The 15,448-nt window shown below is 40.3% G+C and overlaps 1 protein-coding gene across 1 annotated transcript in view; it reads left to right on the forward strand.

The window, feature by feature from the left end:
• Positions 1-296: 296 nt before the first annotated feature.
• Positions 297-15,448, forward strand: part of NEK5 (NIMA related kinase 5) — a 44,926-nt gene continuing 29,774 nt past the window's right edge. The window contains exons 1-9 of the mRNA XM_038370224.2: positions 297-468; positions 1,686-1,826; positions 3,523-3,619; positions 6,768-6,865; positions 9,016-9,099; positions 9,208-9,278; positions 11,127-11,213; positions 12,643-12,697; positions 13,874-14,074. Coding sequence (XP_038226152.1) covers positions 1,710-1,826; positions 3,523-3,619; positions 6,768-6,865; positions 9,016-9,099; positions 9,208-9,278; positions 11,127-11,213; positions 12,643-12,697; positions 13,874-14,074 — 810 coding nt within the window. The 5' untranslated portion in view covers positions 297-468; positions 1,686-1,709. The remainder of the gene's footprint in view (positions 469-1,685; positions 1,827-3,522; positions 3,620-6,767; positions 6,866-9,015; positions 9,100-9,207; positions 9,279-11,126; positions 11,214-12,642; positions 12,698-13,873; positions 14,075-15,448) is intronic.

Raw genomic sequence — 15,448 nt, forward strand, 5'->3', positions numbered from 1 at the left:
GTGCATTGAGGACACTGGGTGATTGGGTGCAGTGGGTGATGGGGGTGCAGTGACGACACTGGGTGATGGGGTACAGTGGGTGATGCTGGTACAGTGAGGATACTAGGTGATCAGGGTGCAGTGGATGATGGGGTGCAGATGACACTGAGTGAGGGGGTGCATTGGGTGGTGGGGATCCATTGTGAGATAGGGTACAATGATGGGAGGCAGTGAGTAATAGGATACAGTGGGGGATGGGGTGCACCTGCATTGGGTAATGGGGGTGCAGACAACCCTGGGTGACGCGGATGCAGTGAGGACCCTGGCCCCTGTGTGGGGGCCGCGCTAGGGGATCCCGGGAGGGGTCAGGGCCCTCTATTGTCCAGGCCCCTCCTCCCTCGCGGAACCCGGGCTCCTCCTCCTCCTCCCCACGCCCGGGGCTCTCTCACTGCGGCGGGGCGCGGGACCCGGGCCGGCTCCGGCACACAGGTACCGCGCACCCCGCTCTAGAGCCGCCGGGGCCAGGCGGCGCCGCGGGCCTGGCGCGTCCCGGCTCCGTGGCAACGGGGCGCGCGGGGCGGGGACTCGGGGATAACCCCGTGGCCCCCACAGCGCGCGGGGGCGGGGGACGACAGCGGGGACAGAGCGCTCCTCCCCCGCCCCCCCAAAAACAACCCCCCCCCCCCCCAAACTGCAGAGATAGCGACAAACAGGGAGACTTTGTGTAGGGCCGGCCGCAAACCAAGGCCGCCCCAGCCCCGCCTTCTGCCTGCAGCTGCCTGGGGCCTGACACAGGCGCCCACGGTCGGATCCAGCCTTTCCCGAAGTGCGGGCCCCCCCCCTCCGCCCCATCATCCCAGAGCCCCGCTTGCGTCCGAGTCTCTAGCTGGTGGCCAGAAGGCGCTGCCTGCTAGCTGCGGTGTGAACGGCCCCATTCGTTTCAGTGGGTGCTAACCCAGACGCCGGTGGTAACGCTTTGTCACTACTTCACTGAGCCTCAGAGCTTATAAGGAAAGAGAAGCCCTGTCGTATTGTGAATACCGATAGCATTAGTGTCGGCCCGTTTTGAAAAAAGAAAAGGAGGACTTGTGGCACCTTAGAGACTAACCAATTTATTAGAGCATAAGCTTTCGTGAGCTACAGCTCGCTTCATCGGATGCATTTGGTGGAAAATACAGAGGAGAGATTTATATACACACACAGAACATGAAACAATGGGTTTATCATACACACTGTAAGGAGAGTGATCACTTAAGATAAGCCATCACCAGCAGCGGGGGGGGGGGGGGGGGAAGGAGGAAAACCTTTCATGGTGACAAGCAAGGTAGGCCATTTCGAGCAGTTAACAAGAATATCAGAGGAAGGGGGGGGGGGAAATACCATGAGGAAATAGTTTTACTTTGTGTAATGACTCATCCATTCCCAGTCTCTATTTGAGTAGACTTCTAACACCACCTGGCGCTGAAGGGAGTTGCGACTGGTTTATTTTCCTGAAGGTGGTGGGGGCTCAGCGTTCTTGCATTTGGAAAAGCTGGTTTAAATACACTGCACGCCAACCCAGTTGTTTCCAGCTGGTGACAGCGATTGTGATTAAATGCTTCAAATTTGTGACTTCACCAACGTGTGAAATCCCTTGGAATATTTTCAGAACACTGATTACCAAATATGGGAGACCCTCATATTTGGCACTTTTTTTTGTATTTTAGACACTGCTTTAAGACAAAGACATCATGGATAAATATGAAATTATTAAAATGATTGGGGAAGGAGCCTTTGGCAAAGTATTCTTAGCAAAAGGAAAGGTAGATAACCACCAATCTGTTATCAAAGAGATCAATTTAACAAAGGTAAAAACAACAAAAGCAACCCTATACAATACTGATGTTTTTTATTTAATTGGTTATAATGATATGTGTTACTACAATGTGAACTTAAGAGATTTTTTATTTCCTTTACAATTATATGTAGACTATATAAGGTTAAAATTTCTAAAAGACTGTGTTCAGTTTGTCTATTAATGTAGTGATTTGCAAGCGTGATTACATGTACAAAGCTAACATAACAAAATCATGCCCCCTATATTTCCAGTTAGTTCAGACTTATCTATATGTAGAGTATGAGAGCAAGTATAGAAGTTATGGGCATATCCCTGCCAAACATTTATCACCAAGTATAATTTTGTGAGTATTCCTATTTTCTCCACCAAAATTTGTTTAAATTTTATTACTTGTTGTGTTTCAATCTCTCACAAGATAACTATGAATTGAACTTTATTAACAGAACATGTTTTAGTCTTCGAGCCATTTCAATTAATTCATTTCTAAACTTCATTGTAATTTTAAAAATATGACGGTGAGTAAAATATGATAGAACATATAATTAAAATGAAGTTACTGCTCTCAAAATAACTGAACAAAGTACATTTTGTGATGTGTTATTCTGCTTCTTCACTGTTCACTTATTTTCAAAATTAAGTAATTCACAATCTGGGGAGAGGAGCAGTCCTCTTGGTGAGTAATGTGAATGAGTGTGTGTGTGATGTATTAGCCAGCTGCAATAGAAGGATACATTTTTATAGTCCAGGTCTGAAAATCTTTATACAACTTTCATACTCAAACCCAGAGACTTTACAACCTAAAAATTACCTGGATACAAAAACTGTACAAATTGTCTCTAAACTGTGTTCACCAACAATACAATAATCAACATTTGCCAGGTATACAAGACTTCAAATTTTGGCTGTACACAGTTTTGAGATAAATAATTTTAAAAAATTGCCAAGCCTGAGCATTCAAAAATCATGAGTCATGTTCAAAAATTACAAGACTTCAAAAACAAAAAAACAAAAAAACAATAGATTTTGGGTCCTTTTTATTTGCCTTTTGGTTTCTTGCCCTCCAGTGTACACATATGTTACATTTTCAACTTTTAAATGAAAGATGAGATTCTCAAGAAATCATTAGACTTCAGGATCTGGTGCTTCAAGAAAAACACCATGGGTGAAATCTTATCCCCACTGAAGTCAATGGGAGTTTTGCCATTGACTTCAGTGGTGCTAGGCTTTCACCCAAAATATTGGAAAAGTGGGTAACACTTAAGAGGAGTATTTTAAAATATTTTTCCTTTGTATTTTGTTCACATGAACTTACACATAGCAAGAACGAAAGTCACATGGGTCCTGCTCCTCCAAACACGTAAGCCTGGGACGAACTTTACTCATGTGAGAAAAGTCCCTTTGACTAATTAATTAGGACTACTCACATGAGTAAATTTACACACTTGCTTAAGTGTTTTCGGGATCAGAGTCTAAAAATGTCAGAAAGTGTCAATATATTTTCAAATATCAGAACTAGTATTTTTCACTGTCTATGCATAATATTTTTTTTAAATGATTAAAACCCTTTAAATAACTTTTGCAACATTTAGATCCACTACCACTTATTTAATGTGATCTTCTAGGGCTGTTTTGATATGAGCTTTACATAGAAGAAAGTTTTACTAGCAAATTGGCATTTTATTGTTTGTTTTTTAAACTCACTTTAGATGCCTGTGAAAGAAAAAGAAGCATCTCAGAAAGAAGTAATTCTTCTGGCTAAGATGAAGCACCCAAATATAGTAACGTTCTACAGTTCTCTTCAAGGTTTTAGTTTAACTTTATTTTATTTGTGATTTTAGTGTTTAAAATTAAGCCTTTATAAAACTCCTATTGTTTTTTTCCCCTAGAAATGATGTGAGATTACAATACTTTACTCACCTAGGAACCTGAAAAAATGTAGCTTAAATGTTTTTGTACACATAAATGACTTCTGGAATTGGACCAAGTTATTAGGTATTACTTCTGTAGCACTTGAAGTATGCATGGTGTTTTATTGACAAAGAAACTGGCTTAGAGCCTTATTGAGCTATTTACAGACAGGAGTGGTGGTTGGAAAAGTATGTACCATGCAACTTTTCCCCTCATTTTTGTTTTGTGTGTGTGTGTGTTTCCCTTTTAATATTTTAAGCCTTCTCTGTTTGTCTCTTGCTTATTGTTATGGGGTACCATTCACCACTATGGGACCTCCTCCTCCTTAGGGGATTAGCTCCTTCCAGGTAAGACACCCCTTTCCTTGCAGCATGGCCCCCCTCTCTCTGTGACTCGGGGTATTCCTTCTTTTTGACTGAGCCCTCCGGCCAGGTCACTATAGTCCTCGCCTTCCAGGTATCAAAGTCCCATTCTTCGTCTCCACTGCCTAGTTATGTCACTTCATCATTGGTTGGTAGGTGAACCCGGGCTGACCCTCTGCTCCTGGTTCCAGACCAGGGACGCTTTAATCAGCAACCAAGCTCTGCTGCTTCAGTAGAAACTCAGAGTTACTAACACCAGAGTTACAAACTGATGGGTCAACCGTATACCTCATTTAGAACTGGAGGGACACAATCTGGCAGCAGCAGAGACCAAAAAGCCCCCAACAACCCAGTACTGTCTTAAACATAAACTACTAAAAAAATAAAGGGAAGGTTTAAAAAAAGAGATTTGACAAGTAAGGAAACTGTTTCTGTGCTTGTTTCATTTAACTTAAGATGGTTAAAAGCAGCATTTTTCTTCTGCATAGTAAAGTTCCGAAGCTGTATTAAGTCAATATTCAGTTGTAAACCTTTGAAAGAACAACCATAATGTTTTGTTCCGAGTTACAAACAACCTCCATTCCCGACGTGTTCATAACTCTGAGATTCTGCTCTCTCCCCCTGAGCCTTTTCCTACACTCTCTCCCCCAGGTTTCCTTCTTTCCCTCTCTATATACAGAGATTGGCTGTAGGCTCCCTCACTACAGCCCCCTTCTGCCACCAGCTTGCTGGCTTTATATTAGCCCTGCGTGTTCCTTCTCAGCCTGGCTTCACCATCAAGGGGTTACTTAGGCCATCTAATTCCTTTCAGCTGTGGCCTATCCCACAGTTAGTTGGTCCTTTCTCAGTCTCACCATCCCCTTCTAGCCTAGCATGGGGTGAACATCCTGTGGCACTTATGGTTTAGTTTTTATCGTCTCTATGTACCTCTCAAGGGGTGTTGTTTTTTTTTAAACCCTTGTTTTTTTACCTCTCTTTTATGTTTTGTTTTCTTTTTAACTTGTGTCTGTTCTACTGTGCTGTCTAAAAGACCAAGCATTGTCATTTCTCTATTTGATACATATGATGATGGGAGATCTTCTTGATATTCATTATGATGGTTGAATTTTGCAGACTGACATATCTGGGGGGTAAAGGTAGGGGGAATTGCTACATAGTTTCCCAATTACAGGTGCACCTATGTCACAGATGGTATTTTCCTCTTCATACTAAGGTTTTGTTAAGGAACCAGAAATATGGGATTGGTCCTGGAGTACTGTGGTCAAATTGATAACTAAGTTTGTCATGAGATATTTCCTTTTCTCATTAAATTTGTGATTTATAGATGGAGCTTTGTTACAAATAAATAGGCTGTGGCAGTGAAATGAGTAGATATTCACTAAGTCACAGGACAAACACGGGTACATATTTGGGAAAATAAACAAGTTTGTTATGGTAATTTATGAAAAGAAATTCATACCTAAAGTGCCAAGATGATAATGCTAGTCTTTTATAATTAATTGCCAAGCTCACAGAGGACTTGTGTCCAAGTTGGCAAAATAATTATGCAGGGCACAGGCCTGAAAAAATAACCGAACAAAAGGAAAACTTTGGCTGGTGTGGACTTTACCATCTTAAATTCCCTGTTTTGTGGATTGCTGATATCCTGATGAGTTAGTGATGTTTGCAATGATGTCCATGAAGTCTGTGGTCTGTTGAAGAAGGAGCTGTAGGCCTACATTACAAAACCCAACAGTTTTTAGTGCAGCCTGCAGCTTATGTTTCAACTCTAACTTTTACTTGAATTTCTGAGAGCTTGGAGATATTCTTTTGTCACACAGTACAACAAACTGTAGCCAACATACATATTTGATAAAGGGGCACATGTATTCTTGAGTTCAGCCAGCAAATCTGTCTCACATGCTCTCAACTACCAACTTGCATTTTGGCTTCTCTGAACTATTTTTACTGATTGTTCTATCTACTGCACTATTAAAATATCCCCTCAGGAATAAACATGGGGAAGCAGAATCCCTCTAAAGAGGATGTTTTGGGCTATGGCAACCTGGACGCAAAGATGGAGCAACTTGTTTCTCAAGGACACGTCCCTTCTCTTGGGGAAGCTCTGCTAAGAAGCTGGAAGAATCTGTGACTCATGGAATAGATCTCACGCATAAGAAACTAAATATTATGCAAAATCTTTTGGATAACATTGAATAACATCTGAAGTCTGTTGCTGGATCCACACAAAACTTGGAAGCCAGCATAACCTTCATTTATGGGCTCTAGGATATTGCACATGCTATGATGGGGGAGACTTGGTTAAATATGTATTGGCCACAATTACAGGTGGAAATAAATTCACTTTGTCACAATGAGGAGTGAGTAGGAATGAACATTTGAGAACATGGGGATCATCCTGAACAAGGATTGAGCGGTAAAGCTCTACTTTAGCAAATCTCCATCTCTTTTATGTCTCGTTTGCTATCATCAGTTTTTCCCCATTGGTCATGAAAAGCATCCATCTTACCAGAAATCCTTGGAGGCAAGAAGTAGAGATAGAGGATCAAAAGCTTTAAAAAAAGAAAGAAAGAAAGAAACAAACAGAAAACCCAAACACAGCAGCTGTAACCAAAATAATTAATTGCTGTATCCACTAATATCAATGAAGTAGGTAGAAAAACCTCTTTCTTTTCTTGCAGAAAAGAATAAGCTATATATTGTGATGGAATATTGTGATGGAGGTGATCTAATGAGATGGATCAATATGCAACATGGAGTGCTGTTTGATGAGGACCAGGTAAAGGAGTTATTTTTGGAGGAAAGGATTTATATCCTAATATGCACATTTAGGACTATCTCTAATATGTGATGCAGTTTCTTGTGTTTATCATTGGTCACAAGAGACGCATAGCTAAGCTCTTATGATTTCTGTGAGAATTTAGTGATTTTTCAGTTAAGAACTAGAGAAAAGATCTCTCCTTAGAAATGACATTTGAGATGGAAGGTGAGGAGTAGTGTAGTTCAAGGCTGTGTCTTGTAGTCACAACAGTGTTACCTAGATGGGGTGAAATACTGGCCCCATTGAAGTCAATGGCAAAACTCCCACTGATTGCAGTGGGGGTCAGGATTTCACCCATGATGTTCAGTAATAGGATTCAGAATTGTTAAGCCAGCCTTCTGAGCTAATATATACTGGAATAGGTTCAAAAGTGTGTGTGTGTGTATATGTGTGTGTGTGTATATGTATGTATGTATATATATATATATATATATATATATATATATATATATATATATATATATAGTGGATGGAATGGAATCAAAACTGTTTCCCACCCTTCACTTTTCTCCTCTCATTCTCATTCATGCTACTTTTTGACCTCCCTTCAAGTAGCTGAAGCATATTTTTCTATTATGCATTGCACTTCAGAATACAGAACTTAGCGCTAGTTTTTCAGACATTGATTTCCATTTTGCAGGTGCAAGAAAGAATTTAGATACCTAGTGACCTAAATTGCTAGTGAAAATAACTGGTTGTAAAACTGCACATGCCCAAAAAGAAACCCAGTTAAGGCTATCCTTAAAATGTGACTCACAGTCTACTCTCAATCTAACATTTAAATAGAAAAAAAAATCTCTTTGCTTTTTTTTTTTTTCCATTTAAGTGGTAGAGAAAGATGGAGTCAATGGTGCGGCAATCAGTTGGGAGTTAATTGAGGGTTTAGGACTGTCTGGCTCATTCAGTTATTGGAAGCAGACGAACACAAGGGAGAGAAGGAAATTGATATAAGAGGACAAAATCACAAAAAAGAAAAATACAAAATAGGGAACCAACAATAAAAAAGAATGCTGACAACAAGAGAGAATAACAAAATAGAGAGCGAAACTAACAGGAAATGTGACATCAGAAGACAAACAAAGGAAGAGCAGACACAAAAAAAACAGAGACAGACAAAAACAAAAAAATCCCAAAACTAAAGAAGCAAAGCAAGCTACCCAATTATATTTAGTTTCCATAATATGCTTATATATTTTCAAATGTATGTATGAATTTAGTGCTCATGAAAGGCTCCAAATCAAGGAATCACAATTAAGCACAGCTAAGTAGGTGCTTAAGTGCTTCCTGAATAATATTGATTTCCTGAATGAAATCATGAAGTCAATGGGCTGTACGCATGTGTTGTAAAGTTAAGCATGTGTTTTAAAGTGCTTTCCTGAATAGGGATAGACTTAAGTATATGTTTTAACTGCTTCTCAAAGATCTTGATCCAGGAAAGTACTTAACCATATATTTAATATTAAGTATGGACTCAAGTGCTTTTCTGGATCAGGACCAACGTAAGGTTATAATAGCTGTGGCTTACGATAGGGATAGTGTGAGAAGTTACTATGCAAGCTTCCTTATACAACACTGCCATTTACCCACATTTCTAACTGGCAATCTGTATTTTTCTGTTCCTGGGCCTTTCCTGACAAGGGACCATAAATGTCATCAAAATTGTATGGTGGTTTAATGGTTTCCAACACTGAGGATTAGGATGACACCATATAACTCCTTTTCAGATGTGATCTGAACTAAGATTTGAACTCACTCCTTCCTAAGTAAAAGGCAGCCTTGGGCTTGATTTTACATTCCTTACTCAACCAGAACTCCAAGTGCAGTTACTGGAGGGTTTGTTGGAATAAGGACTGTAGGATTGTGTATTTGTCTGCATACTATTTTCTAATACTATTTAAAATTGGAAAATTGATTAAATGAGTCCAGTCACTCAAGTTGATATTAACAGCTTTGTTTATTTTTTCCCTCTTTTTTGTGCATATGCAGTGTGTATTTTAGGGGTTTTTTTCTGTTTTTGTTTTTGTTTTATGTTTTTCAGTAAGACATTCCATTGGAAATTACAGCGGTGCAGATTTACAGAGTCTTGTACCTTTTGTCTTTCACTATAGATTCTGGCTTGGTTTGTGCAGATTTCCTTAGGACTGAAGCATATTCATGACAGGAAGGTTTTACACAGAGACATAAAAGCACAGGTAGTAAACTTGGGAGATACAGTTCTTTATTTTACCCAGTCACAAAAATGCATACAGAGGAAATTATTCTTCCATGTTTCATCAAGGCAATTTCTTCTTTATTTGCAGAACATTTTCCTTAGCAATAATGGAATGGTAGCAAAGCTTGGGGACTTTGGCATAGCAAGAATGTTGAACAAGTAAGCATCTTTTTTTATACAATCTGTGTCGTGTATCTAATGCCAGCCCTGAAAAATGTAACTGTTCCTAAAGATCAGGTGCAGATTCAAAGTGTGTTGTCTAATAAAGACTAGGGGACTAAGGGTCTGATACTGCCCTGTAGAAATCAATTTTTGCTATAGACTTGAATGGGAGCAGGAAAAGGCCCTAAGACTGCACAGAATGTATCCAGAATGATGCATATTTTATTTTCTTTAAGAGGTATTTACAAGAAGCTAAACCAGAAGAGTATATGGGCTATGTGGGGGAAGGACGGTCCAGTGGCTAAGGCACTAGTTTACAACTCAGAAGATCTGGGTTCAAGTCACTGTTCCACTGCAGACTTCCTTTGTGACTGTGGACAAATTGCTTCGCATCTCTGTGCCTCAGTCTCCCAGCTGTAAAATGGGGATAATAGTACTTTCCTACCTCACAGAGGTGTAGTGAGGATAACTACGTAAAAGATTGTGATACTACAGTAATGGGAGCCACATAAATACCTAAAATAGATGGCAGGTGAACCCCATGCTTTGTATCAGTACAGACTTTTTCTACAATATTTTAATACTCTTCATGGAATAGAAAAATTACAAGAAAAATATTTACTAGCTCAAGAACACCATTCATCAAACAAGTTTACTATACAAACATGAATGACTTGAGCATCTGGGAGGTTGTGATGCTTAGAAGCATTTTCATCTCTATTTTACAAATGGGGAATCAGAGCTACAAAAAGGCTAGGTGCTAACCTTTCAGTGGGAGTTGTGGGTGCTCAGCACTTCTGAAAATGAGGCTGTCAGTGTCTCAAGTTTGACAAACCAAAACAAAGGCACCCCAAAATTAGTGTCCACTCTTGAAAATTTAGATGTACGGTGATTTGGCCACACAGGTTACACAGCAAGTCAGTGACAAAGCAGAAAATAGGACGTGCAAACCCCAGGACAGCACTCCTTCCTTTCAGTCCTGGTTTGGGTGGGATACTCACATCTAGGACAATGTTGTTTTGTGATTTAATGGATATATTGCAAAACCACCTGGTGCATCATAAAATCTTGCTGCACAGTTGAATGCTTTTAAAATACTGTATTAATTATAACTACGATTTTTTTATTGGTGGTCACAGGAGCCACAGAATCCATGACTTCCAAAGACCTCTGTGACTTCAGCCCCGGCAGCCGGGAGCTGCAGAGTCCCGCCACCTCCCAGAGTGGCAGGGAGCTGTGAGGTATGCCTGCCGCCTGAGGCACTGGGTCCCCAAGCTCCATGTACCCTGCAACTCCTGGCCTCCACAGGCAGGAGGTACTCCGCAGCTCCCTGACATCTGCGGTGGGGCAGGGGGACCCTGCAGCTCTAAGCCCCCACAGGTGGTCAAGACCGCAGAGCTTCCAGCCACACCGCAGCTGCCTAGCCACTTCCCATTTTATCATGGATATTTTTAGTAAAAGTCAGAGACAGGTCACAGCCTTCTGTGCATTTTTCTTTATTGCCCGTGACCTGTCCGTGACTTTTACTAAAAATATTCATGACAAAATCTTAGCCTTAGTGATAACCATTTCTCCAGGAACACTGGTATGGGTGAGGAGAGAGAGAATTTCTGAGCTTTGTATTGGAACACAAGCATTCTCCACTATAGAATTGCACAACCATTTTATCAGAGAGCTGGAGAGTGTTTTAATTTTGTCCCTGCAGTGTATAAATTAATGTACTGTACTAAACTGGCATTCATAGCCTCTATATGTTCATTTCCTAGTTACATACAAGCTCTTTCCCCCACTTTTAGAATAAACTCTTTATCACTTACGTTTCTTTTGTTTTCTATCTTTCATTAGTACTATGGAGCTTGCTCGTACCTATGTAGGGACACCCTACTATCTATCGCCTGAGATCTGTGAGAATCGACCATATAACAATAAAACGTATGTATCTAAATATATATTTGCTGTTATGCTTTCTCCAACTATATGATGAAACATGCGTGCTTGAAAACAGGAAGTTATTTGCTTTGATAATCTCATGACTTAACATTACAACTGCATTTTTATTTTTATAAGCATGTTTGCAACTACTTGTATTTTAATCTTTTTACTCATATTTGTAATACTGTCAGGTTAAAAATAAATTCTTTCCTTTGTTTCATCTTTGACTTTATCCCACTGTGTGTCTTATATGCAGTAGCTGACATAGCTGTGGCTCCTTTTAGTTCTGAGTTTGCAAAATGTTGATAGATTGAGTATTGATTGTTAAAAATATCTTCAAAGAACGGTGCTAGATGGACAGTTCTGGACAGTGAAAGCCCCTGTTTTCAGTAACTCTGATAGAGTTCCCTGCAGATACGCCTGAGACTTGTAGAGACTCACTGTGAGCCACCAAAAATTAGGTGCTGAGGGTTACGGGGGGCTATGTACCCCTATTCTGTGTGGGAAGCTTGACTTCAGACCAGAAGAGTCTTGATTCCAGACAGATACCTCCATTTCAAGGCTCTCAGGGGGTTCCTCAGACTGCTCATCTCCCTTGCAGTCTCCTTGGCTGTCAATCAGACAGAGATAGCCTACCCCTTCCCTGTGCAGGAACATCCCTGCTGCAAGCATCGTACCTTGGTGACAGGGTGCCATCTATGACAATAAGAGGGGAAAGTCTAAGGTAGTCAGTTACTACAATGATGAACGTGATATAGAAAAATATTTAGAGTAATGGGCTCCACCTCTGGGAATAGAGCTGTGTGGCTACAGATCAGCTCTACAACCGCCTCTGTGTGGATCTTCATTCCCAGATTCACCTAGCTCTCCATGGATTCTAAACCTGACCAGCTCATTCAGCTCAGTCTGTATCCAGTGAACGGATCTGTACTATAGCTACAAGTAGCACTGAAAATGAAGAGGCAGTTGTTTATATTTACACTGTCAGGCAAGCAAACATGATAGGCAAAAAGAACCACTGCAGTGAATGCTGAACATCTTTATTGCATCTCCAAAGTAATATTCTTCAAAAACTATTTTAAAAAACTACATGTGCAAACTGTTGACACCAGCCCATCAATTCTACTCTTGGTCAGGACACTTGAAGGTAATAAAGTAATAGTATGATTGTAATTGTTATTTATACTACACCATCATTGTGCATGGTGTATAAATAATTTTTTTTTAAAAGGCACCTTGTTATGTACTTCAGAAAGCAGAAAAATTAATTGCAGGTTAGGTCGGACACAAATTTCTCTACAAATTACATTAATATTAACTTTTGGTGAAGTATCTTCAAGTAGTTTAAATGCTGAGGTGAGGGGATTGTATTACACTTATGAAAATGTTAGATGCATTCTCCTGACATTTGAATGGCTTTCATCCACAGAGATATTTGGTCTCTTGGCTGTGTTCTCTATGAGCTGTGCACTTTAAAGCACCCGGTAAGTATATTCACAATCTGACTAATATCACAGTATTTCAAAAAGAGATTGAGTAGGGCAGAAAATTGTTGCAATGAGAGTATTTCAAAGACAGCTATTGGAAGGAAACATTTTGCAATTTAATGGAGTTGGAATTAGAATGTGCTCCTTAATTCTTTCACTTTAATTTCTCACATGAAGTCTCTTTTGGGCATATTGAAACAAAGTGAAGTGTACACACACTGTATTCTTCCACATAGTGCTACTATTTTTATTCTAAGTTTTATCACCTCCAGCACACTTAGGCCAGATACACTTCTGAATCATTCCTTTTTAGGGGAGAGCTGTCCTGGAGCTGGGAACTGGGAGGTGGAAGCTTCAGAAAATCCAAAGTGGACCTGTGACAAATCCCTTGCTTTTAGGAAGGCACTGGCATCTCAGCTAATTAGAATTAAATGGCAAAGTGGGAGACAGTGGAAGAAGTCATTTTGTGCCTTTTATCCTAGAGGATCCCAAAGCAGTTTACTAATTTTTATGTATAAGAATCAACCACTATTAAAATGCATCTGTCTTTGGAATGGAACATGGCTACTGTTTAACACTGCACAGTGACACTGTGTAAGTGACAGGAAATGAAGAATATCTTGTCCAAAGGAAACTACAATGGGAATTTATGTATGAAGATATACTAAAGGAAGAACTAAAGCCAAACTTCAAACTTAGGTGCTTAAATATGGCTTTAGGTGCCTAACTTTAGTGCCCAAGTTTGAAAATATTGATCTAATTTATTGCAGATTTTTGAAATCCAAATGTATGTACAGTCCTTGGAAACATTGATTTGATATGGAAGCATTTTAATGCCAGAAAAAAATAGACACAAAGTATTACAACAAGGAGCATTCTTTTGATTGGTGCTCCGCTCCTGAGTTTTGTGTGGAATAGAGAGCAGAGCAGAGGCTGATCAGAGTAACTGGAAAGGACCAGCTTCATGGAAGCCAGCAGAAGCTAAGCTCCCACTCTCCTCTGTTTTGATGGAGGGGGCAGAAAGGCTGGCATAGGAATGGTACAAAAGTGCCAGGTACCCTCCTTCCTTGCTGCTGTGATCTTGCTTAGTGATTTTTAAATGGCAGTGTGCAGTCATTACTTCCTATATCAAGTGGCAGTAATTATTATTGATTGATATATTTTATTGTTCAGTTTGAAGGCAACAGTTTACACCAGCTGGTGCTGAAGATCTGCAGAGGACATTTTATCCCAGTGTCTCCAAAGTATTCCTATGACCTGAGGATATTAATTTCCCAACTGTTTAAAATATCTCCAAGAGATCGACCATCTATCAATTCCATATTAAAGAAGCCCTTCTTGGAGAAGCGCATCACCAACTACTTACCCCCTGAGGTGAGTTTCTTGTGCTGCTGCCTGCACTTTGACGCATCCTTATCCTTTTTTTTATTAGTCTACAAGTTTGGTTGATAAAGGTAATAGTATTGACATAATATGCTTAGACTTCTGCAAGGCATTTGACTTGGTACCTCATGACATGATTAAAAGAACTACACATTAAATGGATTAAAAACTAGCTAACTGATAGGTTTCAAAATGTAATTGTAAATGGGGAATCATCAGCATGGTTGGGGGAGGGGGGGCTCAGAGGAGTGGAGTGAGTTCTGTGGGGATTGGTTCTTGGCCCTATGCTATTAAACATTTTTATTAATGACTTGGAAGAGAACACAAAATCATCACTGATAAAGTTTGCAGATGACACAAAAATTGGGGGTGGTTTTTTAAAAAAAAAAAGGCAGATGACCGATCACTGATGCAGAGCAATCTAGATCGCTAGTAAGCAGGACGCAAACACACAGTATGAATTTTAATATCGCTAAATGTAAATGTATACATCTAGGAACAAAGACATAGCCTATATTTACACCACGGGAAACTCTTGTGACGGGCTGGATCACAGAAACCCCCTTTGGAGCTGCCACCTGATGTGCCAAGACTACTTGTGCCCCTGCTTTCCTGCCCAATCAGCTTAGGACTTCAGTGCCCTGCCTGGTTTGAGCAGACCCAGCTAGCCTGCTGGAAACCCAGACCCAGGTCTGAACCATGTCCCCTAACAGCTGTAGGCTTAACTGAAAGCAGCTTGCAGAAGTGTGCCTGTCTTTAACACTCAGATGTCCAACTCCCAATGGGGTCCAAACCCCAAATAAATCCGTTTTACCCTGTATAAAGCTTATACAGGGTAAACTCATAAATTGTTCGCCTTCTATAACACTGAAAGAGAGAAATGCACAGCTTTTTGCCCCCCCCCCCCAAGTATTAATACATACTCTGGGTTAATTAATCAGTAAAAAGTGATTTTATTAAATACAGACAGTAGGATTTAAGTGATTCTAAGTAGTAACAGACAGAACAAAGTGAATTACCAAGCAAAATAAAATGAAACACTCCAGTCTGTCTAATCAAACTGAATACATATTAAAAACCTCACCAGTTCCAGTAAACTCTTTTATAGACTAGCCTCCTTCTAGTCTGGGTCCAGCAAGCACTCACACACCCTGTAGTTACTGTCCTTTCTTCCAGTTTCTTTCAGGCATCCTTGGGGGTAGAGAGGCTATCTCCTTAGCCAGCTGAACACAAGATGGAGGGGACTCTCACAGGCTTAAATAGACTTTCTCTTGTGGGTGGAAGAATAGACTTTCTCTCCTTTCTTCTATGCAAAGTCTAGCTCCAGGATGGAGTTCTGGAGTCACCTGGGCAAGTCACATGTCC

The sequence above is a fragment of the Dermochelys coriacea genome, chromosome 1, assembly GCF_009764565.3.
Source record: "Dermochelys coriacea isolate rDerCor1 chromosome 1, rDerCor1.pri.v4, whole genome shotgun sequence".
Classification (NCBI taxonomy): domain Eukaryota; kingdom Metazoa; phylum Chordata; order Testudines; family Dermochelyidae; genus Dermochelys; species Dermochelys coriacea.